The sequence below is a fragment of the Pyxicephalus adspersus genome, chromosome 5, assembly GCF_032062135.1.
Source record: "Pyxicephalus adspersus chromosome 5, UCB_Pads_2.0, whole genome shotgun sequence".
Taxonomy (NCBI): domain Eukaryota; kingdom Metazoa; phylum Chordata; class Amphibia; order Anura; family Pyxicephalidae; genus Pyxicephalus; species Pyxicephalus adspersus.
Genome location: NC_092862.1, coordinates 41064617 through 41090670, shown reverse-complemented (window position 1 = coordinate 41090670; position 26054 = coordinate 41064617). Strand labels below are relative to the sequence as shown.

Here is a 26054-nt window from a genome sequence, read left to right as displayed (position 1 = left end):
GTGGTTTTCAGAGGTTGATTAGCCCTGCTCTGGGCCAGGGGATTCTCCATCACTTTTGTGCCACCCACCCAATTGTCCTAGGAAGATGAGACTTATGTTCTGGGGTTTCCTTTTTGTGGGTGACTTTAGGAATCTATGGCTGGTTGGTTTTCTCTATGCTTTGTTACTGGGCCTCTTATTTTGATTTATAAAGAAAAAACAATGTGCTTTTCTAACGATCATTTTGAATCAATATAATTTTTGCTTGGTACACCAAGGTGTTGAAAATAAAATTACATGTGGTTTCCTAATCGATATTTGACAGATCATGTTACGATTGGTAAACAGAAAATTAGTTAAGCATCCAGAGCAGACATTATTTCCAATATTTTATATTAAAAGTGAAATTGACTATCTTATAGAACTTTTATCGAATACTTGCTGATTGCAAAGGATTCATTTTTATCTCAATCATAATATAAATCTAAAGTAAAAGTGAGAGAAAGTTTCCTATTAATTTATTTTCGTTAACTCTATAGAGGTGCTGATCGGTATGGATTACAACATCATAGAGTTGCACAGACTGCACTTCAGATTACTTATTGAAGCTGGACTAAACTTGTGTTACTCACCTGACCCAGTTCCCTCTTTTTTCTTCACTTCCTTCTTGCATTCTTCAACCATCTTAAATTGGTTGCGTCAAAATGACGTAACTCCCCTGCAGGCAGGTGGATTTCCTTGCAGTAAATTAAAACCAATGTTGGGTTTTCTCATGTTTTCAGTTGTGTGCACAACACACAAATTTCCAGTTCAGGCCCTCCTAAGAGTCAGATGTGTGATAGTTGTGCAGAATAGGCCATTTGGGAAGCAACAGTTAAAAAAGACAGATTTGCTGATGGCACCATGCACAGAATGTCTGTGTTTGTACAGAAATGTTCTGCTCAGCACTAGATCAATGACAACTTTTTTATGTTTTTATCATTTACAAATCCAAAAGAAAAAAAACTGAGCACAGGAGCCTCTATAGCCAATAAAAACAGGTTTCAGTTTTTTCGCATTTTTTTATTATTATTTATGTTTTTGTGTTCAGCTTTGCTGGTGTTTTTATTTGATGCATGTACTTTTTATAAGTCCTCACAGTCAGCTGCAAAAACAAGCATGCAGAAGCAGCTTAGTTTTAACTTTTGAGGCAGATGTGAGAAACAATACCACATGTAACTTAAAACTGTTCTTCCTGGGCCTTTTCTTTGCTTTTGTTGCCTTTTATCCCACTGGATACTGCTGCCAATGAACTTGATTTTTCCCCTTCTGATCATTCATGTGCATCAGTCGCATTGTCTGCAGCATGTTGAAAAAACACAACTCTCCTGGGTTGTTTACTGAACGCTCTTACTTAAATATTTGGACAATGGTTTTATGAAAGCACATAGTTCTGCTGTTTTTTTGCTAATGTTTTTTTTTTTGGAAGGAATATAATTATAATGCACAGATTTTTCCCCTGAAGCCTATAGAGCAGATGCATTTGATTAGGATTGTTGAACCCTTTATTGTAATGTAGATGCTTTCAGGCTCGGAAGAATTTCTCTAAAGGGAAGCATGAACAGAAAAAGGAAAAGGAAAGAAAGCCAGGGGGAGAGAAGGCATTGTAGGATGTAGATGAGCTCACGTGTTTTACATTCATTTTCATGCATGCTTTTTCTTTTCTCTTGTTTTGTTATTGTTATCTGGCGTTGCAGTGGTACTTCTCCGTTGGCTTGTCTAAATGCAATGCTTCATACTAATACCCGTGTGGGAGATGGGACTTTCTTCAAAATTCCTGGGAAGTCTGGACTCTATGCTCTTAAAGTAAGTACATTTTTATTATAGTGCTGCCTCTCTGTTACCTAATGTAATGATTAAACAAAGTTTTGGAATGCAATGGTGCTCTTAAACTTTAGTAGCTTTATCCTGGGCACAAGAATGCTAGGACAGGATCAATGGATCAAATCCTTTGAAGTGTAAAAAGCCCACTTATATACAATCATTTGTAGCTAGCTAATAGATTTTTGATGACAAATATGTATTTGATGCTTTGAACAGTAATGTTCACAATTGCATTTTACCTTATTACGTTATAACCTGAATGCCAGGTGTTGTAATGTTTTGTAGTATTATTTAAAGGGAACCTTCACAGAACATCCCAAAGTCATACTACATTAAGTAAAAAGCATCTGTCTTTTTTAATTGAGGAACATTCACATTAAACAGTTTAGATGTGTTTAGCTTTCCCCTATTATTTTGCTACCAAAACTTATGTAAACCCATAAACATGCTCTGGACTCTTTCATGACTGCTTTCAAATTTGTCATCTGGTCTCCCCAAATATTGCCGTTTCTTTTTTTTGGCAAATTCTACAAAAATGGAAATGTGAACCCTTTGGATCATGAGATCCAAAAATGATATTCATTGATGTATTGCAATGATTTGTGATCGAAACACATAGCCTGAAATCTGTTTAGCTTTGAGTTTGGCCTGTCATGTCATATAGTTAAGTTGCCTTTTTTGATGTACACCATGACTTTTTTTTTAATATATATTAATATATACTATTATATAATATATATTTAATATATTATTCATTAATAAAAATGAATTTAGAGGATTTAAGCCTTTATTAGTCCACATTAAGATTGTTTGCAGAGAGTACACCACCTTCAGATATTGGAAAAGCATATGCAGCCATTGCTTTCACTTGATAAAAAAGTCTTTCATGCACACATTACAAGTTGTAGTTCATGGTTAAACTGGGGACTCCATAGTTTCACTAGGGCTTTACATAAGCGTACACTTGTCAAACAATCCTGTCCTTATTATTTTTATTATTACACAGTATGTATATAGCGCCAACATATTACACAGCACTTTAAAAAGTCCATAGTCATGTCACTGTCCCCTCTAAAGGGCTCACATTCTAATGTCTCTACCACCTCAATCATATGTCATTAATACAGTCCAAGGCCAATTTTAGGGGGAAGCTAATTAACCTTAACTGCATGTTTTTGGATTGTGAGAGGAAACCACAATACCTGGAGAAAACCAACACAAGCACAGATAGTGTCCTGACCGAGATTCGAACCTGGGATCCAGGCGCTGCAAAGGCCAGAGTGCTAACCTCTGAGCCACTGTGCTGCCCAGGTGTCTATAATTTTTTCACTAATAGTTTATGGAAATAAAATATTTATATACATTTTAAACATGTTATCTCTGTAGACATTGTTCATTGCTGAATTTTCTGTTGTTGATGTTTTGTTTTTGCTATTTTACTGGTCCTTTAATTTTTTTTTTGCTCATTTGCTTTTTCTGTCAGAAAGAAGAGTCTATTTGTCCAACAGATGGAAAACTGGAGATAGGCTGTGAATCTGAGTTAGATGGGACAGAAATGGCAGAGGCAAGCAGCAATGGAGAGGAAAATGAAGGTTTGTGTATTCCTTAATTTGTATTCCTTATAAGTACAAATAGGCAGAGTAAGATAAAGTGGAGCTAAACCCCCGATACTCCTCTGTCACTATTCCAACATAGGGCATTGTCATCTTTTTCCTTCTTCTTATCTTGCACACAGTCTTCCCCCATCTTGGCAAAGCCAGGTTAGAGCCTGCGCGGGAATTCAATAATTCCTGGCATGTGCAGGGAAACCAGGTTTGCTGGATATCCGGAAAACCAAAGCTGAGCTGCCCGTAATTATTTTTTCACAGTAATTTAATGTAGTTCTTAGTTGAAAGTTCATTTTGTCTGTTCACTTTAAGCTACCCATAGACAAAGGAGGCTTTTACAGGTAAATAACAGATAAAATATGTTTAATGCTCAAATAATTATATGAAATAGATACAACTGAAATAAATGATCTCTCCAGGGTTCCTTTTTAAAATTCATCATTGGGCTGCTTTTAAATGCAAGCATGCAGTGGGGTCCCCCCCCAAGTTTTTTATTACTTTATTCCTCACATTCAGATATCACTGTAAAGCCCAACTAAACCCCAAATTAAACAAGATAAACTAATGAATAATTGAATAAAAACCTGTATAGTGGCAAAGCAGTGGACAGAATTTGTGCTTCATCTGCAAAACACACTGTATTACAGCCATCTCCTCTCATCTCTGAATTCAGCATGTGAGAAAGATGGATAGTCAATGTCTTACAGATAAGTTAGCTTAATTAAAAAGAAAACAATTGTTTCAAGTGGAATTATTTAAATATTTCAGTTGTTTGCAACAGGTGCAGCTGGGTTTCTATTTCTTTGTCTGTTCTCACCTGCTGCTTGCTGCTCACATTTGTCCAGCTTCCTGCGGCTGATACCTTGCCATCTGCTCGAGGACTTTCATGGCAGTGCTGATTTGAATGAACCAGCCTCTTCACATTTGACAGTTGATGGCAGTTCTAATAGCGCTCACTGCATTCCCTATTTGTTCCCTATGGGGGCTGTCCCTACATTTAGCGTGTGCCCATGGCGCAGTGTTTACTGGTGTGAGGAAGCAGTAAAAGCACCGCAACCCCACTGCCAGTGTGAATTGGCCCTAATAATTGTGTGATATGAGTTGCAGTCAGGTTTGCAGTAATTTGTGACTATATGTCACAGTAGTTAAAAATTCAGATGTGAATGTAAACCTGGAGTTTTAAGGGTTTTTTTTTTTTGTCACTGTCAAGTGTTGCTTAACAGAAAATATTATAAATGCTTTCAGCTGGACCAAATAATAATGTTGGTTCACATAGGCCTTGCTTTCCTATACATGGTTTCTAATTCAATGCCAAAGTGTAATTCTGCTAAATGTAATATAGCTTAATGGCAACATTTTAACAATGCTTGTAAAGTCTTGCATGATCTCTGTTTTCCAAGCTCTCTGGATTTTTTTCTTTAAAGTGGTTCCAGGAAGTTACAAAAAATATAATTCAATTCAGTTATATCTTGGACAAGTACCTAAATTTGTCCTAATGTTACCCTTCTGTGACACCCTACTAACCAGTAATCGGACCAGGAGAAAGAGAGCCAGCTCTAGGATACAGTCCGTATGTACCACATCATGCCGTGTTGCCTGTCTGTAGGGATAGCAGAATGATGCCTGCTCCTTAAAGAGACTCTGTCACTTTTACACATTCAGGACCTCCTGGTTCAGTTAAATTTACATTAACAGAAATTCTGCACTGGTGGTGTCTCCTATGCTGCCCAATTAAAAAAGAAAACAGTGTTTTCATAAATGTGGTGGTGATGGTGTGACCACCTCTCTGTTAACAGTGCACAGATATAGCAGCCAATTGCGTAGAATCAAGCATTGACCAATGTTAGAGAGAACTTCATCACAACCCACACATTTATCCAGTGCCATACCTGGAATGTGGGGGGGGGTTATGAGGGTAGAAAAACCCACTGTCATTTTACCCTAAATGTCTATGTCCAGTCCCAGCCTTAAGATGGTGGGTCCTGTACAGAGGTCACACAGTGGTCAGGACTTAGCAGCCAGTCCTGTGCTCTAACAAGATCACAAGACTGTCTGAACATTTACTAATCACATTGCAGGTGAAATAATTTGCATGTATATAAATATTTATATATTTTTGCTGTGTATTTAGCTGCTTCACTGGAGATCGGCTCCATGCAGGCATATCTAGAAAAATTATAAAAAAAAGGAAAATATGTCAAAATGTTCTTAAATAGTTCTATCTTTAGGATTTTTAAAGTTCTTTTAAATGTTTTTTTTTCTCATGTAATGTTTTTACTAAAATGTAGCTTTTTTTTTTCTTTCATGTATAGTATCCTTAAAGCAAGTCACTGAAGAAGCATCTTCCAACAGAATGCAGAGCAAGCTAGTGTCTTCCTTCCAGCAGCACACCAAAAAGGCACTAAAGCAGGTAGGCCGTGTTGACCTAAGGTACTTTGTGAACCTGTACTGCAGATTTTCAAAAATGCCTTCCTAATGGTAATTGTAAATCAGTTGTTTAAATGTTTAGCCTAAATACCATAGCTGACGTTTGCATTGTTTTGCATTTCCTTCTTGTGGTCCTTTCAGTCCTTTATAAAGTAAACCAAAGTTATGTTTGCAGTGGCCATGTCTGCCATTCATTAGCTGCTTGTTCTATCCCAGGTGATGACAAAACCTTCATTTTACATATGGAGGACAAAAGATCGCTGAACACTCACCAACATTTTCCAGTCTTTTGGAAAAACTGCATTTGACATCCAACAATTACGACTTGTTTGGTATTAAGTATTCACATTTACAGGGCTGACATTTTACAAACAAATGCTTATTATTTTTGAATGCCCTTAAATATCAGCCATTGTGTGACTGGCCTGAAACCAATCCATTTTTTTCTGGACCTATAGCTATACACAGAGACCTTTTATGGCAGCGCTATAATATTTTTTATTGGAAGCATTAGTCTGAACTCGAATCTGCATACAATAAAGATGTTAAAGTCCTTCTGGACCCAAGATCTGATTACCATATTAAGCATTTAAATTCCTGTAATATATCTAGTTATTTAAAATCACTTCAGATCAGACATTTAGGTTTTCGGGTTGTATGAATATTAGCTTATGGGCAAGGTCTTGTATGTTGATCCCATTTTGTGGTTAGTCTACCCTGTTCATTCTGCTGCAGTTGGCTGCTCTGCATGTACATCGTTTTTTTTTTTTGTGACACTCGACTGATGGCTGTTGGTGGATTCTATTATCTATTGGTTCTGTTTGATACATGTAAATCCTTTGCTCCTTTTATTATAATTATTATTATGCAGTATTTATATAGCGCCAACATATTACTCAGTGCTTTACAAAGTCTATTCCTCCCTCAAAGGAGCTCACAGTCTAATGAAAATCTTTCTCTATAAATAAGCCTGTGACGGGGTCGACACACGTCAGAGGAAAAGCCTTATATCTGGAGATGGGATTTATAGATTATGTGACTACGTGAATGTGTCATTTACAAAAAAGTAGATTGAAGTTTTTTTTTTTTTTTTTTCCTTGGAGTTTGGCCGCTGCTTTTCTTTTCTGTAGTCTTTGGGGGGAGTTGGACATCCCTCTTGCATGCAATGCCAACCTTATACTTGATCAGAATAAGTGGATTTGTGAACACTACCAAGTATTCTGTCTGAGGTCCCACTGCATATTCTTTTGGTAGGGTCTACTCACTGGTACATAATTCAGAACACCTACATTTAAATATATGGATGTGAACTAATAGTAAATGGGGAAGGTGTACTTACTTATCCCCCCCCCCCTTGTGAATGTTAGGGAATTCCTGTTTATTCTAATCATTGCTCATGAGAATATTTGCAAACTTTTATTCAATTTTACCTTAAAAGAAGTTCTTTTTGTTTAATTTCATGTCAAACAAACTAAGAAATTGAAAAGTAGAACAGCTGATGTAACTTTTCATCAATAAATATCAAATCAAAATGATGCAGACAGTTTACAGTTTTTGTACTTATTTTGACATGCAGTGGATCCAAAGGTCTGTTTGATATAAAATCTCTGGCCAGACTTCACATCATCTGAATGTTTACAGGGATCACCTAGCCATTTTCTAGTAGCATTGTCTGTACAGATGACTTTTGTTAGAAGACTGCTGTATCTGGACTTTACCACTGATAATAGAACTTGAAGGGTATTTTAAATACAGAAGCTCCGCTTGTCAATAAACATTGCCCTAATCATTCAGACTGCAATATAATTGTCAATTCTGTTGGCTATGAAATTATTAAAGTGCACTGTAACTTCATAAACAATTTATCTGGCTAGCTGTTTATTCTTTCAGAGAATCTCTGCCAGAGTAGCTTTTATCAAACTGGTATTTATATTACATGAGTTTAGAATGTCTGCAAATTAAGATATAACAGAGCTTGCTGTTAAAGCTTAACACTTGACTTGTCGCTTTTTAGAACTGCACTGTGTTCCACCAAATGATCCCCAACTTCTCCAAGTCATTTGCATTGGAGCAGTTGGGACTGCAGGTAAATCTGCATTAAAACGCTGCTGTTCACTGCAGATCTCAAATGGCCCTAAGTGCTTTTGTTTCCTTTTTAGGACATTTTACTATATTTAGATATGTACATGTAATTGGTGTAATGTGAATAATTATTTACAAGTTATCAAAATATGTTAAGGTTTTTGAAAATGTGAAATGTTTAATGGAAATCTTTTTTGTTGGTCTTTTCTTTTTTTACTTTTCCTAAATCTTTACATGGCTAGCCTGTTCAGAATACCCGAAAAAATATTTTTACTTGTCTGCTTGTTTCTTGTCGTATTTCAGCAGATGTTGGTTAGAAGGCTGGCTGAACGTTGGTTATAAGATATTGATGTGTAACAAAAAAAAATAAATATATATAATATTTGAAAATTGTTCAAGAATTAAATTGGGATAAACTTAATAAAAACAATCCCATGTGTTTGCTCAGTAAAAATTCACTTTATTTTCTCTTTACCCGGCCCATATTTTGTTTCTGTCTCACTTTATAGTGTAATTGAGGCATAGCTGCTAGTGGCCCCGCTGTGCAATTGCTCTGAAGCTGCAGACTTTGTAGAATGTGTGTTCTTTCAGCACATTTAATGTAAGCACTCAGAGATACTGACTGAGAGCAAATTCCTGCTTCTTTGACTTTATATGTCATATGAAATACTGTCAAAGAATTGGTATGGTGTACAAGTGACAAGCCACAGTCATTTCTGCTTTTTATGACTGGCAATACAAGATCAGATTTTTTGGAAATATTTAAATAAACGCCTTAGTAAGAATAAAATAACAAAGGTTGTCATTTTTTAGACACTGCCTTTTGGTATGTCATGTTTAATGTGATTTTTATTGTACTTGTAAAGATTGCCACTTTGTTTTTTATTTATTTCTGATTATTGTTTATTTAGTGTCAGCTTTCCATCGTGTAGTAGTTTCACATGTTAGAAAAATAGCTTTTCCATTTTGGTTATGTTTACATTAGTTTATTAATAATTAGACACTGCCATGTAACATCTCCTGTGTGGCAGAAGTTCCTGGCATTACAACCCTTACTGCAGGTGTGAACCTAGCCTAACAGTTGTTCTGCATTTTGGATATTTTGTGTTTTATAATTTTAGTTTGTCATTTAAAAAAAATAGGCCATTTTATACCATGATGTTTTCAAATAGTCACAAAACTACATTTTTAGTAATCAAATTAAACTTTTACCATATATACGATGGATTATATAGACTAGTTGATGCACTACATCGGCAGTCACCAGAAAGTTTTGGTGGTCTGTGGCACTGGTGGGTGCGCCCCCCAGTGGGGTCATGAGATAGACCCCACTGGGGGGCGCACCGGCCAGAGCTTTGGATCATGTCCCCCGTATGGATTGCAGGCTCAGGGTGGTGGGCGATTGTGTCTCTCTGGACACAACCCGCCCTCTTTCCCATAGCAGGCTCGGACCTGCAATGGGAGAGTGGACAGGTTCTGGCATCAGGACGTCACTTTGGGGGGGAAGTTTCTTCCCCCTTTGAGTGACACATGGCTCCCCGCACATGCGTGGTCCGGAGTTTGTAAATTTATTGGTCTGTGAGCTCCAAAAGGTTGGCGACCACTGCTCTACATCATACAGCTAGTAAGTACTGGTAAGATAACCTGTTAAGTCTTGCCAGGTTTTACTGTTTTTGTTGACCTTTTTTTTAAAAAATATTTTGGCCACACACTTGGCAATCTTTAGGCTGGTCTACACGGAGTTTTTTAAAAAATGCATGTAAACGTTCCTATTGTGTTTATATGCGTTTTTATGCACTTTTATTAGCGTTTTAAAAGCTTTAAAAAGCTTTAAAATGTCAGCCTTTAAAATGCTGGAAAATGCCGCGTTTTCCCCCACGTTTTTAACTAATTCGCATATTAAGTGCCCAAAAACGGAAATCAATGGAAGCGTTTACCCGCCTTTTCCAGCTTTAACCCAACATTTACATTTTTTCAACGTTGCAAGCAATGTTTAAGATAATGTCATATTGTGATAATGTCATAAACATGTCTCAAGGAAACGTCCTGGTGTAGAAAAACCCATTGTAATGCATGGGGATGTCAAACAAGGGCTTTAAAAGCCTCAGGTTAAACGCTGGGGAAACAATCAGTGTAGACTAATGCTCAGTCAGTTTAAACTACTTTTGATCCAGATTGCTTTTTATGTATTTTAACTGTAACTTACAGTGTAAAATATGACAGAAAAAAAGAGAAAAGAAAGCACACAGATAAACAGAACCACAATGAATTGCTCAATATTGAGAAAAACAGGGAACAATTAAATGTGTTCTGTGTGAAGACTAACACAAACATAAGGAATCCAAGCATATGGTGTCATTACATACCAGTGTATACTATATGTTATATATTGACCATTTCATTTTCATTTTTTTGGTAAATTGTCCAGTCATTATAGGTTAGCCCAAGTTTTGCCAGCAATATCTGTATTATTTCCACTGTACATTTTCAGCCTTTTAAATGTGATCACTAATATTCTCAGCACATCAATAATTAAATTCCAACCCTGCCACATCCCACTAATGCATTCACAAAACCAAACAGAGAAATTTGGGACTTTTTAGGCAGACATAATCCAATAAAATTAATAATAAAAGACATTACAAATGTTATAATACATGAATAAAACTAGATGTAAAAATGTCTCAATTTTTGTTTGACGCCTTTCACAGGTGGTATCTGCTTCTTCAGGAATCTCAATTGAGACCATCCTTCACAAGGACATTCAACTATATGCAGGCAGCTTCCCCATTTGATTTATGGAAACATTGTTAAATATAGTGAACAGGAGGCAAACGCACACACCTCCACAGCCTTAGAAAGCACTACTAAACAAAGTTATACAATTTCAATATTATTTCCAGGATTTATCTCCTCCAAGGTTCATGTCTAGCATAGCGCTTGCAAAGTTTTCTCCTAATTTTATAGCAGAGCGTATTCAATGTACATAAACTTGGAGTCGAAAACTTAGACATTTTATTCTATTTATTTGTGTTGTTTTATCTAGATTTAATTATGTATAATAAATACATACATAAGTATTTGTAATGTCTTTTAATAATGATTATGTCTGCCTAAAAATTTCAAAATTTTTCTGTTTGGTTTTACATTATAATGTGTATAGTCAGAACTATCGATTGATACATGAGTATATTTATGTGAATGTGGGAATAAAGCTTTCAGAATGGTTGTCCATGTGGAGGTAATCCACAGTTGCTTTTAGTTCAAGGACCCAGTATGTGCCTTTTTTAATGTGCCAGCTGCAGAACATGCTGCAGAAATCTAAATGCGCCCTGCCATGAGGGTTTTTTTTGTTCCATGATTTTTAAAGTACCTTGGTAATTCACCTGTTGAAATTTTATTATGTAGACCTTGTACTGAACCTATAAAAGAGTCCTATTATATGTTTATGTTCTGCCCAGTAATATGTAATCATTTGTCTTCTAAATGGACGTTGGCTTTTAACAGACTGCTACCGTGCTGTGCACTGATAATTTCCCTAAGATAGATTCCCCTGTAATTTACTTTTCTGCTCTGGATATAATTGGTTCAGGGTTTATAGAAATGTGCAATAAAAATGAAGCTGTGGCAGTACAAATAATAACAGAATCATGATTGAATTTGTAGCCCTATTTCATGATGCAATGAAATGAATGCAAACTATCAGCGGTACATTTTTTGCATTGATTTAATATCAAAGCATGTATCGCTGTGTTTCCATTTTTTATTTAGCATAGAAAAATTTCTCAAGCTACTTTGAGCCTTTATTCGTATTGCAGAATGGTTGAGTTCCTGTTGCCTTGCTGTGACTCTTTGTCTTTGATCAGTATTGTGTGAAATTTCAAAGGTTATATTTTATGACTTTTTTTATTTTATTTTCGGAGAACATTAAATTGACATTTTGGAAAAGTAGGGACAAAAAAGAGGTTATCATTGGAAGAAGAAAACACTTGAGATAATATCTTTGCAAAAGCAGCAAATGGTATATCTGTAAAATCATCTCTTAAATAGCCCTCCCAGTGTGCATTGGGGGCATAGTAAAAAGTAACAGAAATGAGGGGGGGGGGGGTTCTGTTAAACTTGTATCTTTTTCATTATGAGCCCCAAAAATTCCTCTATATATATTTGTAAATTATTTTAAAGCTAATTTTTTCTGTTTGGTAAATATATGTGTAAAAGACCTGTTATACACAAAGATCATTATGAAGACTGTCACTGTGTGACTACACTACTAAACTGAATTTTTTTTTTTTGCTTCAGTCCATGTACTTATTGGTTATAGAATTCAGTTGTCCTTCTTAGGTTTAGATAATTGTCATGCAATCCTGTCAATGTGATAAAGGGAATGTTCAGAAGTCTGTAGAAAATATTTTTTCTTGCAGATCCAGTATACCCACCTGTGCTGTTCTCTAGTTACTCTACTGAGTTATCCATTGGAATGTTAAACGTTTCCCTCATGTATGTGGGTAGTTTTATGCATATTTGGAAAATATGGACTTTTATTTAATGAAAAGCATCAGTGTATTTCTGACATTAGAATGATGGCCTTTACTTTGCTATTGTCCCTGTTCCCTCGCAGGGCACTGCCTTGTTCTTCTCTTCCTGCAGGTTATGTTTTTTGGCCAGGATGATGGAATTTCCTGCACAGAGCACAGTAGTTTATTCTTTCCCGTCATGCACAGAGGAAGCCGGGTATCCTTTTTTGCCAGATACCCGTAGCAATCAGGCTGGTAGAAGGAATTATTACAGCGGAGATATTATCTGTCTCTTTTTGTAATAATGACCCGCCAGATCGTGGAACTTTAGTTCTTCTTTAACCACCTAAGCGTTACACTGAGGTCTAGATTTCTGTACCAAAAGTGATCCACTGTTTTTCATGAAATTTTTTTTTAACTTGTAGACCTGTAACTTACAGAAATATGTCCGAACAGGGGTTCTAGTAGATAATATGAATATAAAAAATGTTTGAAACACACAATCATGTACAAAATCTCGGGCTTAACCATCCTTGCAGTTTTTTTTTGCCCGAGCGAAGGTCGGGCTTAACTGCAAGGAGGTTAAAACATAGGCTGCCATTTTGTAAACAAATATCTGGGCTTCATTATTGATTCTTCTAAACTAGCATGATACCTTGTTTTAAAGTAAACTTTCACTTATTAAAACAAAAGCCTCCCAAAGACAGTCACGTCTAGTAGTTTGTTTTTACAGACTTGGCTAAGTTTGTATTTGTGTAAGTCTGTTTAGTTATGTGGAACCTGGGCTTTTCACACAGATGTGTCAGTTTTTGACAGCCTAAAATGTTGGTAATTAGGCATACATAATGTATCTGTTATGCCCATGTTTGTGTTCTTTGCTTTCTTGCTGTGTGATTCAGTGTGTAGTGTTTCTATATTTGGAGCACAAGCTGTTCACATTGTGCATTACTGATTATATCAACCTACAACTGGTTTTGTCTAAAATTAACATTGAAATGCACACACAACTGTCTTCCAGTAGTTAAAAAAAAAAAAAACAAGGAATCGCGTGAAGTTGTACAAGTCGTCTACATGCTTGAACTGATTATGGGTAAAAAAAAAAAACCTCAAACCTTCTCAAACTTTCAAAGCCCTCATTACATACACAGAGTTCCAGTTTAAATACATCTTGCAATACTTGCTCAGCACCTTAGCCCTTGATGTATCGTAAGGCCACAAGGCTAGTTTTTCTTTGTGTTGCAATCTTGTGTTAGTCTTTTACTTGTACTGGCAGGAAGTTTTAAAGACAATGTTATATGTAGTGCAGAAAAACCAATAATAAAAATGGTTACATAAATATAGGTCTGATCACAAGGTCTGTAATAGTAGAGAAAGTGTTTAGTTCTCTAAATATAGTTGATTAAAATATTGTCTACTTTTGTTGGGAAGGCTTCTTATATGCAAATCAAATCATATCCTAAAAAAAAAAAAGAGGTGCTCGTCCTTCAGTACATTAAGTGTCTGTGTACCATTTCATGAAACATCAGCCACAGATTTACCATTCTTCTGTTCAATTAGATTTTATTGGGTTTTGAAAGACAGAAATTACATATGTAAAATATTCAGATTTGATTTACAACACTGTATAAAAAGGGCAAGGCAATTAAGGTGGTAGAAAGTGAAAGCTGAGTAAAGTCATGTGAATCAGAAAACCATATATTAACAAGAGCACTAGGCTCCCATTGGAAAGGGGGGATTCTAGGCAACTTGTGAATATGCATTGAAAGGAATATATGGAGGATACGAAAAAGTTAGTGATAGTAAGAGAGGAGGAAGGAAGAATGGTAAGAAGAGGAAAGGACAGAAAAAAAGGGGAAATGAGTTGGTGGCGGGAAAATCAGACTTCAGGAATGAGCCTACCTACAATATGGGTGCCCATATTGCAAGTAATATTTTGTCTGAGTTTGAGAGGAGATCTAACCAGGAAGCCCAACATTCTTGGTATTTAGTCATTAGCCATCAGTTTGCATTGCTGTACATTTGTCAAGCATAGTTTAATTAAGTCTTCTTTTGAACTCTGAGAAAGAAAGTGGAGAGGCATTCCAATATTTTGGTATTAGTCTCCCTGCAGCCATAAATATGGGTTAGGAATTTAAAATGGCGACTTCCACAAAATGTAATAAAAAAAACAAAACTTCATATTGGTCTTTAGGGATAGAACCAATTTACCTGATAGAACTTAACAATCCAAAATCTCTTGACCTTTTGACAGTGCTATAAAATATGTTCAGGAGAAGATCCGCATCATAAACAGTGGGATTAAAAATGATGGATTTGGGTATTTGTGCACACACTTGATACAAACAGAGCCTTTTTACCCTCCTTTTAATGCATGTATGTTGCCCTAACTTCTAAATATAGAACCCCAAATAGAGTCCAATATAGGGATTTGATTTGAAGGGCTGCTTTCTGCTTGGACGTGCAGACAGAAATAGGGCCATTAAATTAAGAGAGATAGATAGCTTTTTCAGTGAAATGTTTGCAAGTTTTTTTTCTGCAAATAAAACATCAGAGAAATCTAAATAAGCCTTTAATGGGTTACCACTTTGATATAAAATCTGTTTATTGAGCAGAATCCGAAGGACTGCATCAGTCCCCCAGTTAGTGTTCAGCATTTCATTAGACAGTAAACCTCTCACTTGACATAATGATTAAACAGAGGACAGCTCATAATAAATATATATGTTAAAAGCTTTGAATCTGTCTTGTCAAATCTGTCTGCAGCCTGTGATTTATTGCTAAGCCAATTGAAATCTGCATTTTATTTTTATTTTTTTCTTTATAGTAGTAAAGACAAAGCAGACAAAGATTACAAGGAGAAAGTCATGGCTTCTGGTAGCCAAGAACCTGAATATTGAGATAATTTATTATTTGAGCAAAATTGGCTTGCTAGACAGTGTAAAGATTGTGACAACAGTCAACTAAAAGAACGGTCTTTATTGTGTGTAATCATACAAAATAGTAGTGTATTGTTTTTATGTACTCCCAGCTGGCTGTCATTTCAGTATTGATTGAGCCATGTACACGTTCATGCCCCTTTGTTGTATTAGGAATTGTTTGAAATATCGCTATGTAGAAGTATTACATTTCTGAAACACAGAGTTTTTGTTACAATTACTGGCTGCAACCAAGACATATATAGTCTTATTCAGTAAAACAAAGAAGAGAGTACAGTAACCTTGGCAACTAGTAAGAATTCATTATTTACTAGGTTGACTCCAGTTAAACGGAAATCTGTAGGTTACTGCTCTTTGGAATATCATCGCTGTTCTGCAGAGTATCAGCTTTACCCTGCAAAAAAATGAATAGCTTGTTTCCCTTTCTGGAAGCAGATTTAAAGTTAAGAAATCGAAAACTAAAATGTTTTTTTAGCATTGACCTTGCATGCATATAGATAGGAGTGAATCGAAAGGGCTGTGGAAGATCACCAGCACTGAGATGTAAAAGAAAGGTTAAAAAATATTTTTATAAGAAGAACACAAAGAAGTTGATGCTATACAATACTTAAACAAATGAATTATAAGCTGTAGTTAGGGTTTACATCAATCTCCAGCAATGATAAATAGGTGTCTGGTTTTCTTTCTGTTATTTTAAATAACACCTCTTAAACGTTTCTTTTTCGCCTGTATTCTTTTCCCTTATTATACATTCTATGTAAATCACTAATGGCAAAATCAAAGTCTTCTGTTAAAATAATGATTTAATTAGAAAGCATTTTACAAATTAAATACATTACATATGCGAGTAGCTCATTTTTATAAATGTTATGAGAAAGTATTGATGTGTCATCTTTATGCACCAGTGACAAACAGTATAATTAATGTTTCTTTCTGCATTTTCTCTATTTTTACTGTTTTTCTGTGCATGATTTTACATTAATAAGAATATGTTTCGTCTTCTATATAAATAGTACAAGGAGCAAATGACCAGTATATATCGCCACATTGATAATATTTATAAAAGGCTAGCTTGAAAAATAAATCAAACTTCCCTTTCCCTTATTGGCATGGTGTATAGTATGTAAGAATACTGCCTGGAGCTTTTTTCTGTTCCTTTTTTTTGTGAGACATTTTGAACTGGGGTTTTAAACATTGATTGCAAATGTATTGCTGTCAAGTTTAAACTTTGTTTTGTGTCTTTTCTTTAAAGCATATTTAGTTTGTCTTTTTTTCCCTTTCTTTTTTTTTTTAACCACCCTCAAGGGTTCATAATACACTGTTATTGGCCTGTGTTTCCCTCCCACATTGAGAAGGAATGGAAGCAGCAATGAATGTCTATTTTATAAAGGGCTGCTATTGAAGGGCATGAATAATTTGACTTGTAAGCATGGATTATATCGGTAACAGTTGGGTAATTTTGAAAAACACGAGTAGCCGAGTTAATGTGCATAACTATGCGTAAAATGCGCTGTTATGTGTTGATGGTTTTATAACGTTACACACTTGAGTGGTCCGTTGTGTCATTTAAATATTTCTTTCAATTCTGCGATCATTCCGTCAGTTTATTTGCTGATGTGTTCATCTTTTGTTGATTTGCTCTTTTCAGTTAAAAACGGCTTGCTGGGGAAAATAGAAACAAAAATTAACCGACTTGTCATACGTTGCCTTGAACTTGTAAATCTTTGACAATTGTATCCTTAGAAACACACAAACAAAGAGCACTTGAGCGATTGAGCCCTTGGCCTGTTATGGATAATGAACAGATCTTTAGAAAACATTAGCTCATCCACGTCAATTTCATGCTTTGTCATTTGTTAGTCGGTGACAAGAATCTATTTTTTTCCCTTTGTAATGGTGGATTTTTTAAACCTTCTTCTGTCGGTAGCTTGAAGGTTAATTCCCAAAGCAAAGGCAGGGAGAAGCTCTGCAAGAGCTGCAAGTATTCCAAGGCTGGGAGCGATTCCTTCCCTGAAATAAACGATTCCTGCCTTGTTCAGTGATTTTTGTGCAGCACTCCACACGGCTGAGCAAGTGCATCAATACTGTAGTCCTTACATGCTGTACATACTGATGACACTCTCTCTGTTTAACTTGATTGACTGAGCAGGATAGCGAAGCAGAAGCACCTGTGAGAGATGTGCAGCCATACACAAACTGATCTCCAGCCTGCGTTTCTCTTTTTTTTTTAAACACTTAACGCTATGTATTTGACTTGAAAATCATGGTGTGGTGAACTGGAGGTAGTACAGTCAGCTACAGATGCCTTTGTTGTGATGAGCTGTGACATTAATGCAGTTAGGTGCTGTCTGATTGTGTTTAGAAGTCCAAGTTTTTATTTTGCTTTGTCTAGGGTCGAGCAGTGTATCGTTTATAAGGGCTGGCACCTGTAAAGCAGACAGGGACCGTATTCTGTGAACACAGCTAATGTGCTGCTGATTGAATGCTTGTTTTGATATAGTGCCGGCTGCTGTTGCTAGTAAACCTAACACTGTATTCTTTCCTTTGTTTAGGCTTTGAGGCAGCAGCAGAAAAGAAGAAATGGGGTCTCTATGATGGTAAACAAGACTGTCCCTCGTGTCGTCCTGACGCCTTTAAAGGTGTCTGATGAGCAGTCAGATTCACCTTCAGGTAAAGATGAAACAGACTACACATTTGATGAATAAATCCACTCGCTAAGCCTTGTGGAAGGAGGGTGGTGAGATAAAGGGAAAGCTGAATAATAAGGCAGATCAGCTGCTCTTTTCCTAGTTTTCTAAAATTCACAGATGGTTATTTGTAGATACAAGCTCACACCTATACATGCTTAAGTACACGTTAGAATTCAGGACACATATCAGAACAGTCCGGCTGCAGCAGAAAGATACAGGAATCCAATCATTGTAGGCTGGTTGAAAAAAAAATGTAATACTGGACCACATGCTGGCGCTAAATGCTTGCAAATAGATCTCTGTTACACACTGTTATTTTGGGTGTTTGCCTTTGAGAACCTTAACAAATACACTGTGTGTGTATTTGTACTTGTATTGGCTGGAATTTATTCATGTTACACCTACTATCACGATTTTATTTATTCACCATTTCTTCTGATCTTCATCTGTATCCAAAAATGTTTACACACTAGTTTTTATACCAAAAAGTAAATATATTTTTCATTTAAACATGTCTGTTTAATCTTTTGATCTGTACTTCTAATTGTTATAATAATATATCTGTTACCTCTAATTTCAAGATTAGTTATGCTTTTTTTATGGCTTAGTTTATTTTTCCAAATGGCAATAATGACTGCATTTGTATTTGCATGTATTGAGTTGTGTATGTATGTAACTGTTTTTGCTTTACACTTCTGAATAAAAAAGTATTCATTTTGTTTAGTTTAGTTTAGGGTTGTGTAATCTATTCTAAAAATTTATGATACATGGGAGACTTTTTTTAATGTGTCAATGTTATTTACTAATCAATAACTATGAATTTATTAAAGTGTAGTATATAAGTGGTAACATATATGGTAAAAATTCCAGAGTTCCTTTTTCATGCTTTGTTTGCATGTATACAAACCACACAGATTTTTAATGACCGTGATCACAAAGGGATAACTGTTATACTAGCTTAACTAGGATAATACCAGGAGCAATACATCCTCTGCAGGGATAGTCTTCAAAGCAGTACATTAGTAGAACACCATTTCTCTTATCTAGTGCAAGGCTCTGCATGTTATTGATTGTTATTTTATCTGATTTCACATCCTCTTGTCTCTCTTGACTGTAGTGTAGTGAAGGAAACAGATTTAAGCTAAAAAAAAAAAAAAAATGGATTGTTTGGACCATCTAATAAATGCTACAAAGATGACATCTTTCTATACCTAGGGGAGCCATATAAATTTGAAATTACATTTTCTTCTCTCCTAAAGGGTCTGAATCAAAAAACGGTGAAGCAGACAGTTCTGATAAGGAAACCAAGCAAGGGCAAAAATCGCCCCCTGGCAAACAAATAAGCCAGCACTTGAAACGGCTTAAAAAATCAGGTTTAGGTAAGTGTTGGTAATGCATGGCTTGTTATTCAACTTTACTAGCTGGGCATGGCATTACCATTACCATGACTTAGAAATTGTGGAAAGGTTGTGGAAATACAGGGGCACAGGGCTCACAGGAACACAAAGGTCTCCAAGGGATCCCTACTAGCGTAGGGACAAGAAAGGGATGTGTGACAAATTTCTACTTTTTGAAGCTCTTAATCACTTGAGTCTTAGACACTGGATTAAAACTGCACTGTGATAGCAACTGTTTGCCTCTGTGCTGTTGTAAAAAGGTGTCTGGTCTCTGCAGCTCTTTCCGATGTCCCTCCAGGCGCTAGCACTGGCACCACCAGTTTCTTATGACTGAGGATCCAGTGCTACTCAGTCTACTCAGAGCTCCTTGCGCCTGTAGAAAAGCACTTGCTTGCATGCACACAAAGTGGAACATAAAATTCTTGCATATTCTGTACATTATAGAGGAGATGTCCCAACCTTTAAAAAAAGGAAAAAAAAACTTTTTGAGATGGGAAAAAGAAGATGGGGAAGAGGGGAAAAAAAGAAACGTTGGGGGATTTGGGTCAGGCATCACTCAGGTTGTTCTTAATGCATCCTTTTTAAATATGCAGGGGATGAGCTATATTGTATCCATTAGAAGCAGGTACCATTAAATTTGTCTGACCTTGATCTTTTGTGATGCAATTTTATTATCAGATATTGATAGTTGTGTTTTGTGGTAAATATATGAGGTTATGAATATGATAATAATGTTGTCTTTAGGGTAAATTAGGATAGACTGCAAACAACAAAATTTATAATTTCTGCAACCATGACATTGTGAAAGCCAAAACAAAATGCTCTGGGAATCCTGGAGCTCTGGTAGCTGCACGCTACAGGAGAGATCTGGCATTGGATCATAGGAAAGGTATAGGAAAGTATTGCAGTCTGTCTATTAACATCCCAACCGCTAACCCCGTACTTTTTCGTCCCAAAAATTTTTGCTACTTTGGATAACCCCGTACTTTTTCGTCTATATTAAAATCTAACTTACCTGGTCCCGCTGTGCTCATCCCGCGTCGGGTCCGTGTTCCCGCGTTTTTGTTTTTTTTTAAAGATTTTTTTTTTAAAGGTTTATTTTATGTCTTATAAAAAAAAAAATTATTATTAAATTTATAAAATTTTGGACATATTTCGGTAAATTATGCGGTAATTCGGTGAATTAGAGCCTACAATCCCAAAAAAATTTCCATGCAAAAAATGTAACACTTTTTGCATGGAAGTTTGGAAAGAATTAGAACACCCGGCGTTCGCGTACGCGTCCCTCGGCGATTCCTGATGATGTCCGTGCATGCGCCCTTCGATGGGGGTCGTAGCGGAATATTCAAATATTTTGTATTGGATTCAATACAAAGTCCTGTATCCAATCCAATACAAAATAATAGAAAATATATTTATGTGGTTTTGTCTATAGGTATGTGACGTTGGACACTAGGGAGGTGTTTTAGAAAAATATATTACTATACAGTATACCGAATTATCGCATTTTCAGTATTTTTCATTTATTTATGTATTCTTGTTTACGCTGATTTTTGTGTATTTTAATTTTATTAAAAGTATTTTTTTTTTACATGATTGTGTGTTTCAAACATTTTTTATATTCATGATATCTACTAGAACCCTGTTCGGACATATTTCTGTAAGTTACAGGTCTACAATTTAAAAAAAAAAATTTCATGAAAACCTGTAACGCTTTTGGTACAGAAATCTAGACATCAGTGTAATACTCTGTGTTACACTAATAAGCTAGGTTAATAAGCATTATTTTATTGTATTTATTTATTTATTTATTGATGTTTTATTAGCGCCACCCATCTTTTCTTATGCATTTTCCTCTTAATCTTGGCATATGATATGACTGGGCGTACCAAGGCAATTTTTAATCATGCAGCTGCAGGTCTAAAGTTACTAGTCAACCCCAGTACTGCCCTTAGAGGAAGGGGTTCAAAACAAGGATGTTGTTGAATCAAATTTATCAATAAACAAACAATTTAAGGCAGAGGGAGTTGCATTACATGGTTCACAATTAAAAATAAATGCTAAGACAGACTTCCATGAGCAGAAAGAGAAATCAATGAGAGAGAGAGAGAAAAAAAAAAGTATGGCTATAGGTATTTGTGAAAGCTGCAATGTTTAGGGACCAAAAGAAATTTACCATATAAGTGTACACAGACTAATATAAGTTTAAAATGTTTTTTGTTTTGTCTTTTTTTTACTCGTTTTTTTTTGAACAAGAACAGTAGGTATATGACAAAGCACAAAACAAAGTGCCAGACACGTAATATGTGTTACCAGGGTAACAGAGTAAAACTATCATGGTTCTGTCCCAAGTTTATGACATCACGAAGCTAGAGAACTATCCGTTAATCTAGTCAGAGTATCCTGGCAACTTGCCGTCTGTATTTTCTATAAAAAGAAGGCCCCAAAGGCAGAGTATACAAGAGATATCTTGTACATAGTCATATAGCACAGAAAAGAGAGGAATGTGAGTAAAAAAGACAGGACATGTCCAGTCATATTGACATAGAAGGAGAGAGGATTTATTTCTTAACAGAACTACAGAAAAATGAATACCTTGACATGTTTCCTGCTGGTGTGCTTAATGGTTAAGAGCAGCAGCCAGCAGTTCATCAAGGCACTTGTTTGCTGTAGTGCTTTTACTATATAAAACCTCCTTTGTGTTTGCATTTCATCCACGAAGGCTAGTATGGTTTCTTGGAATGGACTCTCCAGTTGGCATTACTGGAGAAGTAATTGTGCTGGCCAGTGCCCACTTGGTAGTTGTATACTTTGTGGACGAGAACTAAGCATTTATAGTTTTCTTCTGTAATGGTCATGCTATATTACTTGGAAAAATATTGATACAGTGTTTCTAAATGTGCTAATTAAATAATTATTTATATGTAGAAGCTTTTATTTGCTTTATCTTAATTGATTGCATTCCCATCTTCCATGCCCATTTCTGTAATGTAAACTAGCAGGGCAGCAGATTTAATGGTATTTCTTGCCAAGCCTTGACTTTCACAAAAGCAGTTAAAGCTATGGTGTAGCATGTGAAAAAAGAACACAACTGCAGAATTTTTAAAAATATCAATGATACAGATCTGAGATTTGAAGCCGAAATCTATCCTGTCTTAAAAATAAACTACAATCTCCATAAATGTCCTCCAGCACTAGTGATAATGAAATTCACAATTGCATAGGTTAGAGGGAATGTCAGAAATTCCAGGAAAATGAAAGGACTTGATTTGTCGTTCAGGTCATCCCACTATAGGGTATGATCTCTTATGTCTTATGTATGGATATCTTGTAGCGCAAGTGTAACCCCTTTAGAAGTACACAGGTGCTTCAACCCTGCCTCCTGTTTCAGTTAAGCTTTCTAGCACTAGAGAGTTTTTTATGGCCAATTCTCTTTCAAGGGTCTGCAGAGTAGATGTCTTGGGCATCTGTACTGGCAATCCAATACATGGTATTCAGTAGGTTGGGAAATAAGACAACAAAAGATAATAAAAATATCGTCTCCCAATCCAGCTAAGAGGCACAATATTTACCAGTAAATTCCCTTAATAAAGAAAATCAAAATAAGCATGGAAAAAGAGACTTCTCCGACCCATTGAAATGATAATAATTCTATACAAAAATATCTGGAGCTCTATCCTTATCAAAAATTGTATGCAAATTCAAATTTTAAAGAAGGCAGGTGGGAATTTTTTGACTCAGTACCTCAGTACCCCAAATTGTAATTTTAACTTTTTCCAAAATAAACCCTATGGGTATATTGGTATTTTAAGGGTACTCTTACAGTGATGCATAATAACTTTTCAGCTCTACATAAAATGCTATTTATTAGAAAAAATGGTAATTGTATTATGTTTGTGTGCGCTTGAAATAGAGATGAAGTTGCACTAAAGTCACTCAACATAAATATTAAACCATGGTAAATTTTTATTCAACCAGTTATCTACTTTCTGTAAATGTTTAAAGTATTTGTCTTGACCTAAGATGTGTGTTTTCTTTGTATGTGCAAATAATGAAATCTCAGTAGGGAAGCTTAAGCTGCATACACACGTGCAAGAACTGTTGGACGTGTGTAGGTAGCCTTAGATGTCAATCATCTACCACTGCCTCTACCACTTTTTCCAGGCACACACTATGTGGTTCTCTCTCTTACTTTGATCAATATTGAGAACACAAGTGTTCAGTTATTTAAATAATAATCTGAATTGATTGTGAATTGTAGTAATAAGTCCTAATAACTCCACTTTCCATGTACCAGGGCATTTGAAATGGACCAAAGCAGAAGACATTGACATAGAAACTCCAGGATCAATTTTAGTGAACACTAATCTGAGGGCTTTAATAAACAAGCATACATTTGCATCTTTACCTCAGCATTTTCAGCAGTACCTCCTGCTCTTACTCCCGGAAGTAGATAGACAGGTGAGTCCTTCCTGTTACTTAACAACACATTTCCTTTCATTTTTTTTGTTGTATTTCATATTGAAACTATTTTAAAAGCTGTAAATTGTGTGAGGTAGAACTGTCTTCATTACTGTCAGCTCTTACCTAATATTCTGTTGAACAAACTCAAGTTACATGAAGAAGCCTTCTTTATTTATCTGCTTTGATCAGCTATTACAGTGAGAACAACAAAAAAATCACAATGATTGATGGTAACAGATACTCTGTATTTTATGGCTAATTTATTCAAATTCTTTCTATAGTTCATTCTTTGAAGTATGTGTAAGTAACAAAGTAAAACATAAACATGGGAGACCACTTATATAGTGAATGCTCTACAGATTTTCATCTGGATTATTTCCAGGCAAGTTTTGTAGTCACAGAGATGTTTTGTGTTTCCTGTGTTCTTAACTGCAGTGAAGCGCCTATAGTGCAACAAGTCTTTGCAGTGCTTGAGCGTTCTCTATTATGTCCATCTGCCTATAAGCATAGGGAATATATTCTGCCATATAGAGGGGGAAGCAGGTAGGCATGGATCATTCCATACCAGCCAGGTTCCACAGTGTGAGAAGCTGATCTGTAAAAACAGCATATAGGTAAAGATATTCTTACAATAAAATAAGCAGATATCAAGAAAGTCGTACAGATTTTTTGAAGCATTTTCTTTACAATTGTGTAAGGAATTTTTAAAAAAACCTATCTGCCTCTAGCACAGCATTTGTCCTATGACGTCATGTTAAATGAAGCAAAGTGTTATCAGTTAGAGGAGCTGAAAGAAAACTTGTCAAGATAGACTTGTAGGAGCCACCCTTGCTCCTACAATAGGGATGAGTTTTATCCTTATTCTCACTATTCTGCTAAGCAAGTCACTGACTTGCAAGAGATGTTTTAACACCTACCATAGGTATATGTACCATATACATGCTTTCTCTGTCACTCTTTTACCATATAACAAGGATAATAACCTTGGAGCTTGTACTTTTTAAAACAAGTTCCCATATTTTCTTTAAAATACATGTTAAGTGAGATAACATGCATTTGCAGTCTTAAAGAATATTTGCCATTTGTCCATCTACTGTAGAATGACAGGACCTTATCCCAGGATAGGATGCACTGCTTGATCCAGAATAGCCCATCACCAGGCCTGGACACTGCGACATGAGTAAGAATGTAACCCTGCATAAATTCTGACATCATCAGACACTTAAACAGGGTTTGGATTGTCTGCTCAACTGTAGAAGAGACCATCAAGTGTGTAGGGGGACAAGAATGTCAGCGGGTAGGAGGTTTGCACTACAGCCTGACTTAGTTTCTTATGTTAGATATGGTATGTTAGTTTCGTATATTTATAAAATGTAGTATGGTAAAGATTGTTTTGCATTGCATTACAGAAAAAGTATACAGTGAATAAAACAGGCAAATTATATAATATATTAAATATTACATATTCTACCTACCAGGAGGATTACAATAACTGCTTTTTTGTGTGAAAGTGCAAACATCAAATCTTTCTTTGTTTTAGTTTTGTATGTTTATATAACGCATTCAGTTGTTTTTCTTAGTGGGTTTCTATTGCATTTTTGTTTTTAAAGTGTTATGTTACATCTTGAGATCCTAATGCCTATACTTACTTTCAACAATTGTACATTTTGCTTTGCTAGTTATTTATGTAAAAAAATTAAGATCCAGTAAGAATAATATGATGACATGTTTATAAAATTTGTCACCTCCTCACAATGATCTGTTTTTGCTCATATCAATTGAAAACTGTTTCCAGGTTACCAACACTTTAGATAGCACTGTACCTTATGTCCACAAGGTGTCATTCGGACCTTGCAATATTTTAGTTTTAATCGTACTACTCTAGTTTTTCTAGTACATAAGATTCTAGTGATACTAAGTTGTTTAAGCATGCAGCAGGCTGAGAATGAGTCCTCACACCTATGGACTTAAACCTGTGTAGTAAAGCATGTGTTTTGTTGTGCAATAATGTAATTCCTAATCTGTAACATATAACAGTGCCATTCCACACACCTCTGTTTACATTAGTTATAGCGCACTGAAGTGCACAAATATA

At 35.7% G+C, this 26054-nt stretch overlaps 1 protein-coding gene across 1 annotated transcript in view; it reads left to right on the top strand.

Moving 5' to 3' along the window:
* Positions 1-26054, top strand: part of ASXL3 (ASXL transcriptional regulator 3) — a 72915-nt gene that overhangs the window by 27336 nt on the left and 19525 nt on the right. The window contains exons 4-9 of the mRNA XM_072411267.1: positions 1716-1824; positions 3326-3434; positions 5762-5859; positions 17961-18078; positions 19358-19477; positions 23793-23956. Coding sequence (XP_072267368.1) covers positions 1716-1824; positions 3326-3434; positions 5762-5859; positions 17961-18078; positions 19358-19477; positions 23793-23956 — 718 coding nt within the window. The remainder of the gene's footprint in view (positions 1-1715; positions 1825-3325; positions 3435-5761; positions 5860-17960; positions 18079-19357; positions 19478-23792; positions 23957-26054) is intronic.